This window comes from Marmota flaviventris, chromosome 8 (assembly GCF_047511675.1).
Source record: "Marmota flaviventris isolate mMarFla1 chromosome 8, mMarFla1.hap1, whole genome shotgun sequence".
Classification (NCBI taxonomy): Eukaryota; Metazoa; Chordata; class Mammalia; order Rodentia; family Sciuridae; genus Marmota; species Marmota flaviventris.
This window is the reverse complement of record NC_092505.1, coordinates 96,089,063-96,107,042: the sequence shown is the minus strand read 5'-3', so window position 1 is coordinate 96,107,042 and position 17,980 is coordinate 96,089,063. Positions and strand designations below refer to the sequence as shown.

The window sequence follows — 17,980 nt, the reverse complement described above, 5'->3', positions numbered from 1 at the left end:
ACATGGAGTATAACATTCTAATTAGGATCCCATTCTTGTGGTTGTACATGATGAGTTTCACTGGTTGTATACTCAAATATGAACCTAGGAAAGTTATGTCTGATTCATTCTACTGTACTTCACACCTTTATTTATTTTATTTTTTTTTAAGAGAGAGAGAGAGAGAGAGAGAGAGAGAGAGAGAGAGAGAGATAATTTTTTAATGTTTATTTTATTTTTTTTAGTTCTCGGTGGACACAACATCTTTGTTTGTATGTGGTGCTGAGGATCGAACCCGGGCCGCACGCATGCCAGGCGAGCGCAATACCGCTTGAGCCACATCCCCAGCCCTACTTCACACCTTTAAATTGCATAATTGATGAGGAGGCTGTGGTCCAAATGAATGGATCAAGAGATACAATAAAATAAGTCAAACATTTGAGAGAGAGAGAGAGAGAGAGAGAGAGAGAGAGAGAGAGAGTTAGTTAAAACTGTTTAATCTAAACATAGTTCAAGGAGAACTTTGCTGCATGATAAAATGCACAGGTAAGGGTCCTTATTTGAATGTAGGAGAGAAGGTGGCTGTTTGCTGGTGATGACTAGGACTCTGTGGCTTACACTTTGTACACTCAGTCTGGTCTAGGCAGTTTTCTCAGTGGGGTACAGATATTAACTTTTCCACAGTAAACTGAAGTGTTAGCCTGTCTTTTAATGCATCAGAAATGGGACACTTAAGCCCTTTAGAAATTTTCAGTAGTTTACTGACCCTGAGTTCAATACCAGGTACCAAAAGAGGGAGGGAGGGAGGGAGGGAGGGAGAGAGAGAGAGAGAGAGAACATAAATAAATAATAAATAAATTAATCAATTCTGAGAAACTGATGATCGGGCAGGATTTCCTCCCAGGAATGGTTAGTAAGGGAGGTGAGATGGGACCTTGGAGTCTTCTCCTTGCCAGCTGGGTGAACTTGGGGCCACTTAGCCTTCATCTTGTGCTTTCTTCTATGTGTAATTGACAATTACTTTTAACCACAAAGGTTTTGTGAGAATAAATGAGCTAAAATATGTAAAATGCATGTACATATATGTATGTGTATATATATAATATGTATAAAATTATATGTATATAATATACATATAATATGTATACATTTCCCCCCTCCCTCACTATACCCATAGTATGCTGAATTTGTCACCTCTGAACTTTTGGGTAGTTATCAGTTGCGATCCTGGGCTATGGGAGAACTGTACTTGGGACCTTGGGTGTACTCACAGCTGAGTGGGTAGAAGGTGAGGAGGGATGGAGCGAAACGGAGACCCAGAGAGATGAGAGAGGGGTGGCAAGAAGAGAAACAATTCGCAGCAGAACAGAAAGAGCCCTCTTTCCGCTCTCCACGTCTCAGACCAGGATGGAATTATTTTACTTTCCAACACGGATCGAGTGTCACTCGGGCGAGGAGACGGCCCCCCTCCCTTTACCCGGCTCCCTTCCACACCCTGCTTTGGACCCCGCCCGGCGATTGGCGGGCTCGACCCCGGGCGGTCGCGGATTGGCGCTCGTCGGTCGAAGCCACGGGGTTTAAAGAGGGGGGCGGGGGCGCGCCACCCAGCAGCGCTGCTGTCCCAGCAGTTCGTCCGTCGCTGTCTCAGCTGTGCGCCAGCCGCCGCCGCGTCGTCCGTGCTGGGCTCGCAGTCTCGAGCGGCCCACTCCACCTCGAGGGTCCAGCCTCGGGCGATCGCCAGCAAGCGGCTGGCCAGTTCAGCACAGGGAGTACCTACCAGGGCAGGCGCTGTCCAGCCCGGAGTCCGGGCGCAGTCAGTGAGGGTCGAGGCGCGTGGACGTCGAGGTGGCCACCATGGTGGCCACGTGCCTGCAAGTGGTGGGCTTCGTCACGAGCTTCGTGGGCTGGATCGGCATTATCGTCACCACATCCACCAATGACTGGGTGGTGACCTGTGGCTACACCATCCCTACCTGCCGCAAGCTGGACGAACTGGGTTCCAAGGGGCTGTGGGCTGACTGCGTCATGGCCACGGGGCTGTACCACTGCAAGCCCCTGGTGGACATCCTCATCTTGCCGGGTAAGGACCCCCACTGTGCAAGCGCTGCTTTCTAAGCTCACATTCTCTGCGTAGACCAGAGAGCGGGCAGCAGACAGAGTTCACAGAAACATTTGGGGGCTCAAGGACCTTTGGGCTCATTTTTTTTTTTTTTTTTTTACATCCCCAACTCCCACCCTGATGTAGATTTAGGCAGTTCTAAACTTAATCCCTTTCGGTCTCAATTTTCTTATCTAGAATTTGGGATAATAATGATAATTTGGCCAGTGGCAACGCTGGTCCAGCCGCTTTAAGAATTTAATGAACTGAGATACAGACACAGAGTAGGGACTCAGACCAAGTGGATTCCCACCGTCCCACCCCTCCATTGCTCCCATGGTCACTTGACCAGAAGTACTTTACTGTCCTGGTCCCAGACTCTTCCCACTGGCTCGGGGCTGCCAGTTAAGATTCTTGCAGAAGCCAGGAGGAAAGAGTGAAACGCACGCACTGGAGCGATTCAAACAGGTGCGGGCTGTTTCTCAGTCCTCCCGGGATGGGTCAGGCGCACTGGAGAGATTAGGGAGCTCCTAGCTCCACTCGCCCACCCGCCCTGTCGCCAAGAAGTTCACTAAGGATGTCTCTGGGCTGCCCAGTTTAGCAAATCCCAGGTTGATTCTCTCAGTCCCCAGGGTCTATTTTATCTACTCTACCCTATCTCTGCCTCTGCTATGGAGGAGTCAGACAGCGACGCTGCGGTGACACCCTCCCCTGCTCCATGACCCTCCAGTTGGATGGGAAGAGTACAGACTACATTGCAAGAAACTCTGAGCGCCGCCAAAAGTCATTACTTCTGGCTTGCAGCTGTGAGTGGAGAGCAGGGGGAAGAATTGACCAGCCTCCGCCTCTCCCACTCCCACTGGGAGCCCCATCTTCCTTTGTAGTCCTGTGGGAAAATTTTGGGCAAATTTGAATTTCGAAATAACTACAAGCTAAGTTGAATGAATAGCGAGGCCACGCGCGCCCCCTCAAGTTTTCTGCTAGAAATCTGCCCTGCCCTGCGGGCTCATTCTTCACCTGGCTCTTCCACTGTCCCCTGGAGCCTTTGTGAATTCTGCGCTGGCTTCTTTCAGACTGAGAGAAACCTGACTCTGAAGCCACCCTTCTAGGAGGTTCACTTTGTGCCTTCTCCGAGAAGTCTTTGACGTTCAGAAATTCTGCATCCCGTTAGTACCCCAAGTTGGCCCTATTTCGCAGTCCTGGCAATTGGAATAAATCTCCCTTCTTCTTTGGTGCCCTACTACTTGGCTTATCTTTATAACGTCACTTTTCTGTTTTGTTTTGTTTTTATTGTTGTAAGTTCTCTCCTACCGTCTTTGCATCCTCTCCTAACCTGGCTATCACCTCTGGCACATGATAGGTGTGCACAGTGCACATTATGTCTGCCTTTCATTACCCTTTCAGAAAGACTGAAGAGGCCAGCAAACCCTGATCAGGATCCAGCGTCAGTTAATGCTGGTTCTGATCCCAACACTCACAATCTGGGTGATTAGAGAAAAGTTGTTAACCTCTTTGAATCCCCATTTGTCGTCTTTTAAAAGTTAAAATACAATCAACTATCTATCTTTTAAGATTGCTTTAGGGATTAAATGAGACAAGAAATGTAAACTTTCTTTTGTGTAATAGATGTTCCATAAAGGGTAGCTATTAAAATCTGGGCATGGAATTTTTAAGGACCTGTGACCGAACGATAAATTTATTCTTCTGCTTCCCGTGGAGTTAAATTTACTGAGCATTCAGTGCCAAGTGGTTTGTTTTCAGAGAACATGGGCCATTCTCCAGGGTGGAAAATATTATGGGGAGGGCTTAACCGTTCCTGATCTCTGCCCCCCTTATACTTTTGTTGGGGGCGGGGATGTCCTCAGCCTCCATGTTTTACTTCTGGAAATGGCCTTGTCACTGTAGCACGTGGACAGCCTGTGCCATGAATTTCAGAACCTCTGTTGCTAGTTGACTACCTCCTTTGTGTCTTTCCTGCCTCTCCTACAGATTGAAAGGGCAGGAAGAGGCTGGGCCTTAGACTTCTTTGCCTCTTCTTTGAGAGTCTTCATGTCAATAGATACCTAATGAATTATTTTTAATTCCAAAGAAGCTGACATGGGCAGTGGCTGTAAGAGAGCTCTTCTGGAATCTGAACTCTGGCAAAATATACCTTGCTAAGAGACAGTGCTAAAGTTGGGTCTTGGTGCACAAGGCGGGCTGGCTGGATTTGGTGTGGGGGGCCTGGTGTGTGAGGATTAGTTAAGTTTGAGCATAAAAAGGAGGGACATGAATGCCACTTTTTTTGCGCGGGGGGGGGGGGGGGTAGGGCGGGGAGGAGTGTTTTAATGAGAAATAAATTTAAGAATGAAACAGTAAATTTAAGTTTGTGAATTTCTCCCAGCACCTTGCCATATTTATTCTACATAAATAATTATACATATTATAATCTGTTTCTTAATAAAGTTGTTACTTGGCATTTTACTTGACAGTATAGAGTTTAGATAGCTTTGTTCTACTTCCTTATTATTCAATCCACTTATTCTTTCATTTGTAATTTTTTTGTTTACGTCATCATTTGTGGTCACATGAAAGCCAAGGCAGGTGTCTGGCCTCCAGAAATCCCCAGGGCTGGAGAGATCACTTTAAGACAACGATGGACAGACAATTGGGGAAGCATGTTCAGAGCACTGTGGGTCAGGATGGAGCCTGAACATCTATAGAGGGCTGGAGTCACGAGGATAGCATCCTCTGAGGAGGTTGTGGAGAAAAGAAGCCTGAATCTTAAACTACTCTAGTTCAGGGCCACATACGATTCATATCCAAAGTGAATTAAAAGCAGATGTTTAGGCATGAAATCAGTCAGTATATGCAGATAAAAGTAGTAACACAAATGATAATGGCTAACTATTTTCAGTACTCAGAATAGGAATTGTTTTAAGCACCATATGAATTAATTACTTTTCTGTAGAATTCTATCAGAGAGATGTAGGCACTTTTTTGATTTTTTTATTCTATAGTGAGAACATAGCAGTTAAGTAACTTTCCCAAAGTGACTTAGGTAGAGCAGATCAACAGAAGACTGGAACCCACACAGACCACTGCAGAAGACTTCTTTGAAGATTTGAATTTCCACCAGAGTTTTACAAGGTGTTATAATAATGTAAATAGGCTCTGGACCCTCCATCCTGGAAGCTTGACCAAATGATCTAAACCAGGAACATCCATTCCATTTCTCTAACCCCCGTTTTTTGTTGCCAAGTTGCTGTGAAAGTTGAAGTTGAAGGTGTGAAGTTATCCTGGGAAACATTTAGCCTATTTCAAATCTTGGAATGGGGTGAGAAGAAGAAAGGAATTCATGTCAGGTGGGCCTCAGGAACCAAGAGGACCCTTGATCTAATCTACCCTATCTTTTCTCTTGTTCCTAGGCTACGTGCAGGCTTGCCGGGCCCTAATGATCGCCGCCTCAGTTCTGGGTCTGCCGGCCATTTTGCTGCTGCTGACAGTTCTCCCCTGCATCCGAATGGGCCATGAGCCTGGTGTGGCCAAGTACCGGCGGGCCCAGCTGGCAGGAGTCATGCTCATTCTGCTGGGTAAGCCTTCTATACACAGCCCAACTCTGAGAACCTGATGGATCTCAAATTCAAATCTTGTGGTTGCTGCTTCCTCAAGTTCAAGATAAATGTGAAAGGAAGCCAAGAGAATCCTCGAGGCAATTGACGGCATAAGAGATCCCCTCCTATTTGATGACAAGTTTAAACATAGGGCTCAGTAATGTTGGGGGTGGAGGGCACCGCACGAGGAAACAAGTAAAAAGAAAAAGAAAAAGAAGATTTTAAGGTTTGAGGGTAGCCAAAACAAAGGGAGAGACCAGAAGGACAGAAGAGAATTGCATGGTGGCTCTCCATTCAGGCCACACAGTGGAATTTCTTTTAGAACCCTTATATTCAGATTCCACAGCAGATAATAGAATCAGAAGTTTCTGGGGATCAGGCCAGGGAAAGATGTTTTTGAAAGCTCCTGGGTTGATTTGTACAGCTCTTATGTACAGCCAAGATTGAGAACCTGTTAATATATGACGAAAGAGAAAAAAAGTGATGTTCATTAAGTGTAATCAATGCTCATTTAGCATGTGCACCAGGCACTATGTGGGCCTTAGCGGCATGGGGAAGGGAGGCAGTGTCTGCTTTGAATGTACAGAGAGTATGTGGCGTGTGTGCTCATCTAAAAAGCTACTCAGGTTGTGCACACAGTAAGAAGGCACTGAAACCTTGGTGTTTCCTAGAGTAGAGGAACCCAGCAATGAGTCCTGAGTGTTGAAGAGAAGGTGGTTGGGTACTGGATTGGATGGAGGGAGAGGCTAGGTCAAGGAAATGTCACGTGCTTGTTCAGCTTTGCTGATCACACCTACACCCAAGGCTTGATTTAACAAGCAGTGGTGGAGGCTTCTAGCTCTGCTCTCTTTGCTGATTTCATTTATCTCCATTTCCTTTTCCCCACCCATGCTGATTCTATTAGCACATCTAAATCCTTACAGAAGATGTGGATTTTAAGAGCAGCAGTTCTTGTTGGAGTGTGTACATATCAGTGAGCAGAAACTGATCTGGATATGGGTTAGGTATAAAGTCACCCTTTCCTGGGACAAGGGATTCCCATTCTCAAAGTGGCAGATTTGGTCATGCAATCATGCACTTGAAGGGTTGGAAGACGTCAGAGTTCTGTATATGTCCATGTCACTTATGATGCTTACTCTACACTAGGAGGCTTCTCACTCACAGTGACCCCAATGAGGTGAGGGCACAGGAGAGGTGGGCATCATTTCCCAGGATTTCAAAAGGGCAGAGTTTGTGGTTGATTGTAAAAATATAGAGAATTCAAAGGGCGGGGGGTATGTCTGTGTGAGTGAAAAAAGCTACTAATTTCCAGACAAGAATCTGGGCCTGGAGATTTTGATTCCAGCCACAAAGTGTCCCACGGAACACACACACAGCCTCCTGCCCTGTAAGGCGCAGGCGCCCCTTCTCGTGGTCAGATCTCTGTGCACCTTTCCAAAGGGGAGGCCAAAGCTGTATGATGAACTGGGTGGTGGAATTCAGAAGACCTCTTCCCAGCCACTTGCTGTTTATTACTTTCCTCACATTCTCCTAGAAGCCCCAGAAGGTTCGCTTGAGCTCTGAGGATGGCAGAGACAAAGGATGGGTGTGTTGTCTCGGGTGTTCATGTTTAGAAATTCTGGCCTTTCATAGGAGAGTCACAGAGTGTCCACAGTGGATTACAATAAATACAAACAAACTCTGTGGAAAATAGAGTGATAAAGTATAGATGGGTTTAAAAACAGCTGAATTGTTGTGCAATGAATCAAATTCATTCTGCTGTCGTATATACTTAATTAAAATTAATTAATTAAAAACTCCAGTTGAATTGTCTAGATGTGCACCAGGCACAGGTTTTGTTTGTTTGTTTTTGGTCCAGGAGGAGCAACCAGTGATTTGAAATGTCTTAGCTGAATTAGATTTTCATTACTTTTTTTTTTGTATATTTATTTTTTAGTTTTAGGTGGACACAATATCTTTTTTTTTTTTTTTTAATTTTTATATGGTGCTGAGAATTGAACCCAGTGCCTCATGCATGCTAGGTGAGCACGCTACCACTTGAGCCACATCCCCAGCCCTGGCTTTCTTCAGTTTTTAAAGTGGTTTTGTATAGGAAGACAGTATCATAGAAAAGGCAAGTGAGGTGGGGCCGGGGGGGTGGGGATGGGCCCCTCAGTCCCCTTGGCCTGTGTGGAATGAAATAATAAGGGAGACAGGGGGTCCGGTGATCTGACCCCACAGGAAGCTAGCTGCTCACCACTTGGATGGGGTGAAGGAACTCACTCTTGGACCCTTTACAGCTTGCATTTCCAGAATTGTCCACCTCTTGGATGTTCCTGTCGGGATTCGTTTCTCAGCGGGTTGCCCTTTGCCTTTGGGTTAAATGTTGTTTTGACCAGGAGGAGCCAGCTCTGGAAATGTAAAGCTCATTGTCTCAAGTGTGGCACCTGCTGATCTCCTCTAGGTCTTCTCACCCCAGCCCAAAGTGCCTTGTTTTCCACCCTTGGCAGTGAGTGGGAGGAGCAAGAGAGTGAAGGCTCTCTTTGTGTAGCTCTGGTTGGTCTCTGGTCACTGTCCCAGGCAAGCCAGTGCTGGGCCCATGCTGGGTTCTAGGGTCACCGGATGGTGCACCATTGAGGTGTGGTTGCTGACCAAAGGGGGTGGGGTAACACTGGAGCTGGGGGCCTGGGAACTGCACGCAGTGTCACACAGGCCTTGGTACGGAAACTGTGAATACAAATAAAATCAGCTCTTCCTGACCCTGGAAATCTGTAACTTTTTTTTTTTTTTGAAAACTTAAAAAATTTATGTCTGTTGTAACAACTCTATCTTCTGAGCAGTCTCACTTTAATGCTGTGAAATGCTGTGAGGTTTAGCTCCTGCTGTGGGGAAGGAATATAAGCCTGATGCTGCTGGCTTCTTAAGCCAGATGAGTAGCTCAAGGAGCAGCAGGCTTCTCAGATCTGGGGTGGATCTGAGGCCAATCTAATCTGTTTGTAGCTTTCCAAGAGTCCCTGCCAAGGCAGGAGGTGTCTAAGCCCTGAATTGTTTTATCTAGTCAGCTGGAGTTAGACCCAACTGTACTGAATTTGGAATCTATTGCTTTGTAGTGTTTATACTGGGGCAAGTACTTGATGTCTCTGAGCCTTTCTATAAAATGGGAATAATAATGCTTACTTTTCTGGTTAGAAAGAACAAGGAAATATCTAGCATGGAAATCTGCCACATAGTAAGTGCTCAGTAAATGGTCATTCTTTTTGTTGTTGTTGGTTAGAGGAAAGAGAGAGTTAACCCAGAGGGTAACTGGCTATTCTTGCAATCATGTCTAATTTCTGCAGGGTCATCTCCACTCTTGGAACTAGTAAGGAGAGATAATAACCTGTTTCTGGAAACATACCTTGTGCCCTGGTCCAATGGAAATGTTTCCTTTATTTACTCTGTTAAAAAACAGAGCATGGGGGTCAAGAGTTGAAGATTTTTGCTGATTCCATGATGGAAAGCCAAAACAAGCTACTCTACTGAAAACACTGGCTCAGTTCTGCTTCACTCCAATTCTTACCTTGCTGCAAAAGTTAGAGAGTAAAGTAAGAAAGCACTTTATTTGGATGTTTCTTAAAGGAATGAGGTAGGGAATAAAAGGAAAGGCAATGTGCTTTTTGAAGAATCTTTTTGTCTTCTTTCTTTTTAAATTTTAATTTCTGGGGGCTTCTCCCCTGGGAGGCAAGGGCTCTACCACTGAGCTATACCTCCCCTCCACTTCCCAGCCCTTTTAAAATTTTGTTTTGTGGCAGGGTCTCACTAGGTAGCACAGGCTGGCCTCAACTTGTGATCCTCCTGCCTCAGCCTCCAGAGTAGCTGTGTTCACAGGTGTGTGCCCCGGTGATCAGCTCTTCTTCCTTTTAAAACACCTGATCGCTGTTGGTAGTAGAAAAAGTCGACTTAATTTGGAACTTCAGGTGAACAGTAAAATTGTAGTAAAATGAAGGGTGTGGGGAAATGTGAGACAAACTGAGCTTGTCATACACACAGGATCAGCTGTACTGTAGGAAAAAGGAATCCTTGAGTGTGGAATGAAGAGTGATGCCTTAAATTCAGAACATTGGGAAAATACTTAGAAAAATTCCTCATGTGCATGTGTGAATATGTAACAACGAATCCCACCATTATGTATAATTATAATGCACCAATAAAAAATATGGAAAAAATATTCTGCCAAATAAGATTTGCAACTGAGTATGACTGTGGCTTAAAATGACCTCATCAGCAAAGTTGGAGGCACTAACTGCTTTGTGAATACTTCCTGCCTCTAAATTCTAAATTAAAAAAATAATAACAAGGATCTGGGGATGTGGCTCAATGAGGCGTGCTTGCCTGGCGTGCTTGAGGACCTGGATTCAATCCCCAGGACTTAAAAAAAAAAAAATCAACCATAAGCTGGCTTTGAAAAGTTATAGGAAAAAAAAATAATGATGCATGGAATAAAAATGAAGGAAAAAAATCTTGAAAGCAAGCTAGGAAAATAGTGGACTCATATATTCCATTGATTTGATGATTATTATAAATATTAGCTCCTCCTAAAGGTCACTTATGTAAGAGAAGTATGTTACATGTCAACATTTTAGAGAATGATAAACGAGGAAGAGAAAAACTCAGAAGTTTTCTCGTTTCATATGAGAAGAGAACAATAAATAAGATATTGACTCCATCAGCTCATTAGAAATCTTGTTACCTGTTGGCTTAAATTGATTCCTTTGTGAAAAGTTAAAATTAGGGCTGAGGTTGTGGCTCAGAGGTAGAGCACTCACCTAATATGCATGAGGCGCTGGGTTTGATCCTTGGCAATGCATAAATAAATAAATAAATAAATAAATAAATAAATAAATAAATAAAGATATTGTGTCCACCTGTAACTTAAAAAATAAATGTTTAAAAAAAGTTAAAATTAATCATTGCTACTTAGGTTGTATAATAGTATTGATACTAAGATAGCATTCAATGCATTGCAAAATGTGAAATGGAGGAGGATTTAAAAAAACACTTGTGGAAATTTTTAAGCTATCATGAAAGAATAGTATAACAAATATCCAGAACCCAAACGCCTTCTCAGTAATGATCAGCTCACGTCCTATCTGTTTCATCTTCCCAATTCTCCATTTTTTCCAGGCTCCAGATGCTTTTGTCTCCAAACTCAGCTTCATATCAAGGAGGATTTCTCCCCCAGTATTACTAATATAGTATATAGTCAGCATAATTCAAATAATTTTGATATACATATTACTCTGTGGTAGAAATGAAGCTTTTGAAAGTCTATTTAATACCTTGTATTGATGGTAACAAAACTTGAAAAAAGGTGTTCGTTAGAGGAAGGCAGAAATATCAGTGTCTGATGATCTTTCCCAGTTTCTCTTTCTCTTTTCTGATTTGTTACCTCCCAAATCTAACACATTTGTATCAATTTTATTTAACTTCATGACCTTTCTTTTTCTTTTTTTTTTGCTATGAAAACTTTTGACACATCAAAATTGTATTTATTTGTGAGGTTGTCTCACATTTATTCAACTCCCTAATATCACCATGTACCATTTAATCTCTAAAGACCTTGAAAGTACACTAAAACTTTCATTGCTCTAAATTGCCTTCCCAAATATTTTCTCCTTGGTTAAGTCAGATCATTGTTAATTTTTAAAAAGGGTGTATCCTATCAACTAAGAAACACATTGTGTGACATTACTTGAAACTTATTTTCAAAAGAGAGAATAGCTTTTATTCTTTGAAGAGTAAGGTATTCTTGTGAAAGGATCTGTATCCACACAGCTAAGAATATTCACAATTTTTATTTTCTACTCCCAAATTGCAGATTATTCCTCACCTCTTCTGCAATTAATGATTGCATCTTCTGAAGCTAACATAGGAGAAAGAGACTGAAAAATCTGAGTGCTAAAATTGTTTTTGGAGACTTAATAAAAAAAAACTTTGATGACACAAAACAAGATCAAAGAATGAAAATTTCCTTTGTATTTCTCTATTTTTCCTTACCTTAAAGGTAAATGTGACTTTTTAGAAAAACGCTTTCTTTATTTTTTCCCTAATAACAGAATCATTTCACGCATTTTTTTTTGACAGAGGGAGTATATCTACAAATACAAGTCACTTTAGTAAGGCTTCTGTGTTTTTAATAAAGTCCAAAATTAGTGACAGTTTTATTAATATTTCACAATTTTTAGTCAAGCAGTGATTTCGATTTGCGTTTTTAACTTTACTGGTCATATCCTTTTCTCCCTCAGACCATGGCTGACATGGAGTAAATTCTCCTCTTTTAGTTTTGAAACATTTTTCAATTTGAGTTCAGTCGAAGGTCACTGCTCCCAGTGAGCCTCTCATTTCCTTTCATGTTGTGCGGTAGTCTGTCTTTTCTTAATGGTTTTGATGTGGTTCATCTTTGAGAGCCACAGGAATTCCTCCCAGAGTACGTTTATCTACTAGGAAATAAAGAGCCTGCTGTTGCTCATTTGCCTTGTTTTGTATGGATTATAAAAGAAGGAAACCTTTAATGAGCTAAATCACAGGCGTGTGGCTCTATGTGTGTTAAAGTCACATGAAGCTTTGATGACTGTGGAAGTCAGTTTTGGTGTGTATAAAAGGGAAAGTAGAGCCCTGGGTGTACCCACCTCCTCACACAGTCCTCTGAGGTTCATCATATAAGTATCCAGACATTTTTCTTTTCTTTTTTTTTTCCAATGAGTTATATTGTAATATAATCTAACAAAATATCTGACACTTAAAACCAGTTGAAGGTTACCTTTGGAAGAGGGAGTCTGATTCTTTTCTTAGCTGAAGATAACCTAGTTTTATTGTGGGAAAGAATCAAGTGAACTTAGAGACAATTTCTTGTCTTATTCTATAAAATCTAAACTAAATCTCCAAGTTGTTTGGTTTGGGGATGTGGGGGGTGCGTTCTTGAGTGTGTGCATATACGTGTGTGTGTGTGTGTGTGTGTGTTGTATTTGTAAATACAAAGTAACCGAAAAATGTAAAATTTAATTTGAACCATAAGTTGTTTTAAAACCAGTTAATTGTTTATGGGAAAGATTGATTGAATCAACCAAATCAGTTGTTTAGGAATCAAATCTTTTATTTATTTTCTTCTTACATAATTCAGCTTTTAATTCTCTGCCTTTTTCCTCTAAACAAGCCTAGATAAGGTTTGGAAAGCCCTTGCTAGGTTGCTTATAGTGGAACAGATGCCACTCTGGGGGGCTGGGTGTATAGCAGGGTTGTGTATTGCAGGGAGAATCTACTGTAGTTCCCTTTGGCGGAAATGCTCTAGAGGAGGATATCAGTCAACTGTGCCTGGCTGAAAGCAATTTTCCAAGAGACCCTGATTTGGAATCCATGGCTGCAGGAAGAGAAAGAAAAGGACTTTCTACCCTATCTGAGGTTTTCAAAACCCTTGAGCTGGAAAGGGAAATCTCAAACACCAGTCTTCCTGAATGTTCTTCACAGAAGGAAGATACATCTTTTTTTGGTATTTCATATTATAGAAGTGGATGTTATTATGCTTACTCTTTAATAAAAAGAAAGCCATTAACATATAAGATTTTAGCCTCTTAGATAATCTACATAAACTCCTTACATCTGCAGATAATCTCAGTTACCTGGGAGGCTGAAGCAGGAGGATTGCAAGTTTGAGGCCAGCCTTGGCAATACAGTAAGACCCTACCTCAATAAGTAAATAAAAATAAAACAAAGATGGCTGTGGATGTAACTCAAAGGTAGAGCACCCTGGATTCAATCTCCAGAACTACAAAAACAAAACAAAACAAATCCCCTAAATTGTGTGGACAGCTCACTGTTAATGCCAGATACTGGGATCTTTTAACCTGATGACATAGGAAGTAAATTGAGTCAAGCAAGAGAACATGTAGACGAGGCTTTTACTGGGGCCTCTGTTTAGGAAGGGAGACACAGTTCTGATAAGACCTCAGGCTGGCTCCCTGAGACAAAGGAGGGAGCTCGTTTTATTGGTCACTTTTAGGAGTAGAAATGTTAATTTGTTTTAGGTGTACTGAACTCAAGCATTTCCCCCTGTGTTAAAGATAACTTACTGCAGCTGTTCAAGAGGATGCATACAGAGCAACCTGACCTCAATGAAGCAAAACTGGTGTGGGTTGAGGGTGGTACACCTGAAGCTTCCTGGGTTCTGCTGTCAGGCTGTGGGCCAAGGCCCATGAGCACATTTGCCTCTCATTCCTATGGTGGTCCTGTCTCACTATACATGGAGTGAACTCAGGCTGTTAGAAAACCAATCTGGACAATTCAAAGACCCCCCGAATCCACTCTTGCCTCTGACTTCTACTGTAATTTTTTGGATAAGAATCCCATCTGTTTATGTGTATGTGTACCCTGCTTGTGGGGGCAGGTTTATTCTGTTGTCAACAAAAAACTGTTGTAAGATATAGAAGTGCAAAGAGACCGTTGGGTCTTTTGAAGTGGGTAAAACTTAAATCTTTCCTAAAGTTTGGAGCAAATGTATTGTGCTGCATGCTTTAGAGTTTATTTATAGAAAAATTATATTTCTTTTCTGTGGACATAAAGGGTAAGTTAGGAAGATCACTCAGTATGAGTAGAAATCAGAGAAAGTAACAAGGGTACTCCAGTGGCACACCAGACTGGCAATTCAGACCCTGTCTTGATTTTATTGATGGCTTTTATGACTAAGAAGCAGAAACCTCACTATTACTGTTAGTCCTATGTCTGTCAACCATAATGTGCCATCCCAACTTAAAGTTTGAAACAAAATTTCCATCCTGTTTATAGTTGTGAGAAATCAGATGATACTAAAGGAAGTCATGGAGTTACTTTGTTTTGAGCTGTAATTTTAATCTTTTTTAAAAATTCAAGATTCAGGGGGCTGGGGCTCAGTGGTAGCGCACTTGCCTAGCATGTGTGAAGCACTGGGTTCGATTCTCAGCACCACATACCAAAAAAAGAAGGTCTATCAACAACTAAAAAATAAAAATAAAAATTAAAAAAAGTTCAAGGGGCTGGGATTGTGGCTCAGTGGTATAGCGCTTGCCTTGCACATGCAAGGCCCTGCGTTCGATCCTCAACATCACATAAAAAATAAATAAATAAAATAAAGGTATTGTGTCCAACTACAACTAAAAAATAAATACTTAAAAAAAATCAAGATTCAGTTCTTCTGTCTCACTAGCCTCATGATAAATGTTTAGTGGCTCCACGTATCTTGTGGCTACACTATTTGGTAGTAGAAATTTTAAAAAAATGTCTTTATATGCCCTTGTTTTTATTTTTTATAGACTCTTGGTCAATTAGGAAAGGGGAAGGACAAAATGAGATAGAAGCTATTTCTCATTTTAAACTGTGAAATCTAAACTTAATCTGAAGGTTAGCCTGATTGATCCAAGACCATAAGTAAAGTTGTACCATCTTTTTTTTTTTTTTTTTTAATTTATTCTTTAGTTTTCAGTGGACACAACATCTTTGTTTGTATGTGGTGCTGAGGATCGAACCTTGGCCCCATGCATGCCAGGCGAGCACACTACCGCTTGAGCCACATCCCCAGCCCCAAAGTTGTACCATCTTGACCCATCATGAAAAATATCATCATCATAAAATCTTTGAATAGGTGAACTATTTTACTCCAAGGACTGTTCATTTTCGTGTTGAGATTTTGTGATCGTCACTAGCATAGCACAAATTCAGACCCTTAGCTGATGCTCCACTGATATCTAGCAACATTCACCACAGCAAGAGAAATTGCATAGCTTCTCCAGGTCTTTGGGCGTCATCTTGTTTCCCAGTCTCTGAATAGCTCAGGTCATTCAGTCATTCAACAAGCATACATACAGAGCGCTGTGCTCTATGCCTCGTGCTGAGCTAAACATTGAGTCTGCAGACATAAATAAGGCACAGCTTCTGCCTTCGAAAAACTCAGAGTCTGGCATAGGAAATAGACCTGTAAAGAGAAAAATCATTATATGATTAGGTGAATGTAGTCATAGGCTTGGCATTTCAGATAGAGAGTCACGATGTACAAGTAAAAATTTTTGGTCCTAAATGATTTATTTTTCAGTTTTTACATGCGAGTTCTTTTGTCACTGCCACATGTTGAAAAAAAAAAAAATAAGCACCCAGCAGGGCAAGCTGCTTTGACACGACTTATTCTATAGCGCAAGCCTTTAGGTTCTGATTGCCGGGGGAGCGCAGCTGTGTGTAGGGAGCTCTTCTGGAGCAGTTGGGAGGTGTGTGCAGGTGGAGCGAACGCGCCCAGTCACCGCTTTCTTCCTTCTCCGCAGCTCTCTGCGCCATCGTCGCCACCATCTGGTTCCCTGTGTGCGCCCACCGTGAGACCACCATCGTGAGCTTTGGCTACTCCCTGTACGCGGGCTGGATTGGTGCGGTGCTGTGCTTGGTGGGTGGCAGCGTCATCGTCTGCTGCGCTGGAGATGCCCAGGCATTTGGTGAAAACCGTTTCTACTACTCTTCGGGCTCCAGCTCCCCGACTCATGCCAAGAGTGCACATGTATAAGAGAGCCGCCACGGCCCCGTGGAGGTGCTGTAGATGCTGGGCCCGTGGCCCTAGGTTCACTTCTCTGCCAGGCACCAAAGCCAAAGGTCTAGAAAACATCCTGCCTGGCGTTTTGTAGTCTTAACACGCCCCCCCCCCCCCACCTCCACCCCCATCACGTTTTGGTTGCCTTAAAAGAAATCTCTGGCTCAGATTATGCCCACATAGTGTCCATGGTGTTGCCCACTATTATCTGCTTTCTCGGGCATCCCTTTGTTGTTTAATAAAAAGTAATAATTTTGTTTCTCTCTAAATTTTAAATGTCTTGCAAACATGGCTGAGTTGGGTGCGGGTAGGGGAGCGAAATAAAAAAGACACTTTTCAAACTGTTACAGATGACAATGGGAGTCTCATAAAGATGCCTCTCTTGTTTGCTCCCTCCTCTTCAATTCCAAGGTCATTTACTTCTAAGAGATAGAAAGATAGAATCGGGGTCGTGGGGTGGGGAGGGAGGGGAATTGTGGAACTTTTTCTCCAAGGGAAAGTTTTCCCTTTTATAAGTTGAGGGCAAGGGGTGGGGAATATTTTTTAGTTTGTGAGTTTACATTTATCTGTACATACTTTTTTCAAGATGGATCATTTTTATAACCATGGTTTTCCTGAAATTCTCAGTTCATCAGTATGAAGGAAATGAACCAAATAGACTTTAATCATGCAATAAATAACAGTACAAGTGAGTATAACTTTTACTGACATTCCACAAAACATTTTTGATTTCCAGATTTGTGTGATATAGTTTTTAATCCTACATTTGCATATGCTTCAAATTAACCCATTTTTAAAAGCCCTTTTCCCTTTCTTTGTTTTTGTTCTATTATCTATCATGAATCGATGTTTAATGTAAACTGTACTGTTGAATTTGGCTTTACGGGTGTTAATGCTGACGGTGTTATCAGCATCTGAGACCCCAGACTCTCCAAACACGGATGGTGCAATTGGTTCCTTAAGTGAAATCTGTGCAATAAAATAACAAACTGTCTGCAAAATTGGCCTTCAATCTCCTGATATATCCAGAGGTATCGTCTACTGATTTAAAAAAGTCTCATTCATAATGATCTACTGGTAATTTATAGGGGACCTGATCAGTGAGTCAGGAATAAGTTATTCTGCATTGCCCTGAGTAATTAAAAATTATACTTTATTCACCAATATTGTGGTGGTAATGTATGATCATAAAAATGTACCTTGATGTTCTCTAGGTTTTTGTAGTAGAGTGACTTTATGGCCTGTTTAAATCATAGGTAAATGGGCTGCAATCAGTGCTAAGCATTAGGTGATTAAATTCCTTTATTTGCTTTGAACATTTAGTAAAGAATTGACTAAGTACAAGGGAGAATTAAAAAAAGAAACCCATTTTACTGGATCAAAAATATTATAATACCTAGATGCATTTTGTTGAAACACATATAAGTAAATGTTTGGAAATTTTGGACAAAGACACATAGAGTTGATTTTATTTTGTTTTCTATTCCAGAAACTGTCAAATTATGGGCCTGTTCTAAGAAAATAGATTATTATCTGTTTTGGCAGACATTTTCCAAATAAAATACTAATCTCATTAGTTGATAGTAGAATAACTGGCAAACATTTCCTCTTTGGAAATATCCACTTGTGTCAGACATTTGCAGAAATTTATGTACATTAGGATATTGTAACCTGGGAGAAACTATTTCAAATTACCTGTGGAGAAAAGATAACATTCATGTTGACAAAAATATTTGCTTTGCTATAGGACGGTTT

The 17,980-nt window shown here is 41.8% G+C and overlaps 1 protein-coding gene across 1 annotated transcript; it reads left to right on the top strand.

Moving 5' to 3' along the window:
• The first annotated feature begins 1,664 nt into the window (after positions 1-1,664).
• Positions 1,665-16,342, top strand: Cldn11 (claudin 11). The gene is made up of 3 exons (XM_027942235.2): positions 1,665-2,059; positions 5,485-5,649; positions 15,969-16,342. The coding sequence occupies exons 1-3, from the start codon at positions 1,834-1,836 to the stop codon at positions 16,199-16,201; spliced, it is 624 nt and encodes a 207-aa protein (XP_027798036.1). The 5' UTR covers positions 1,665-1,833; the 3' UTR covers positions 16,202-16,342.
• Positions 16,343-17,980: the final 1,638 nt, after the last annotated feature.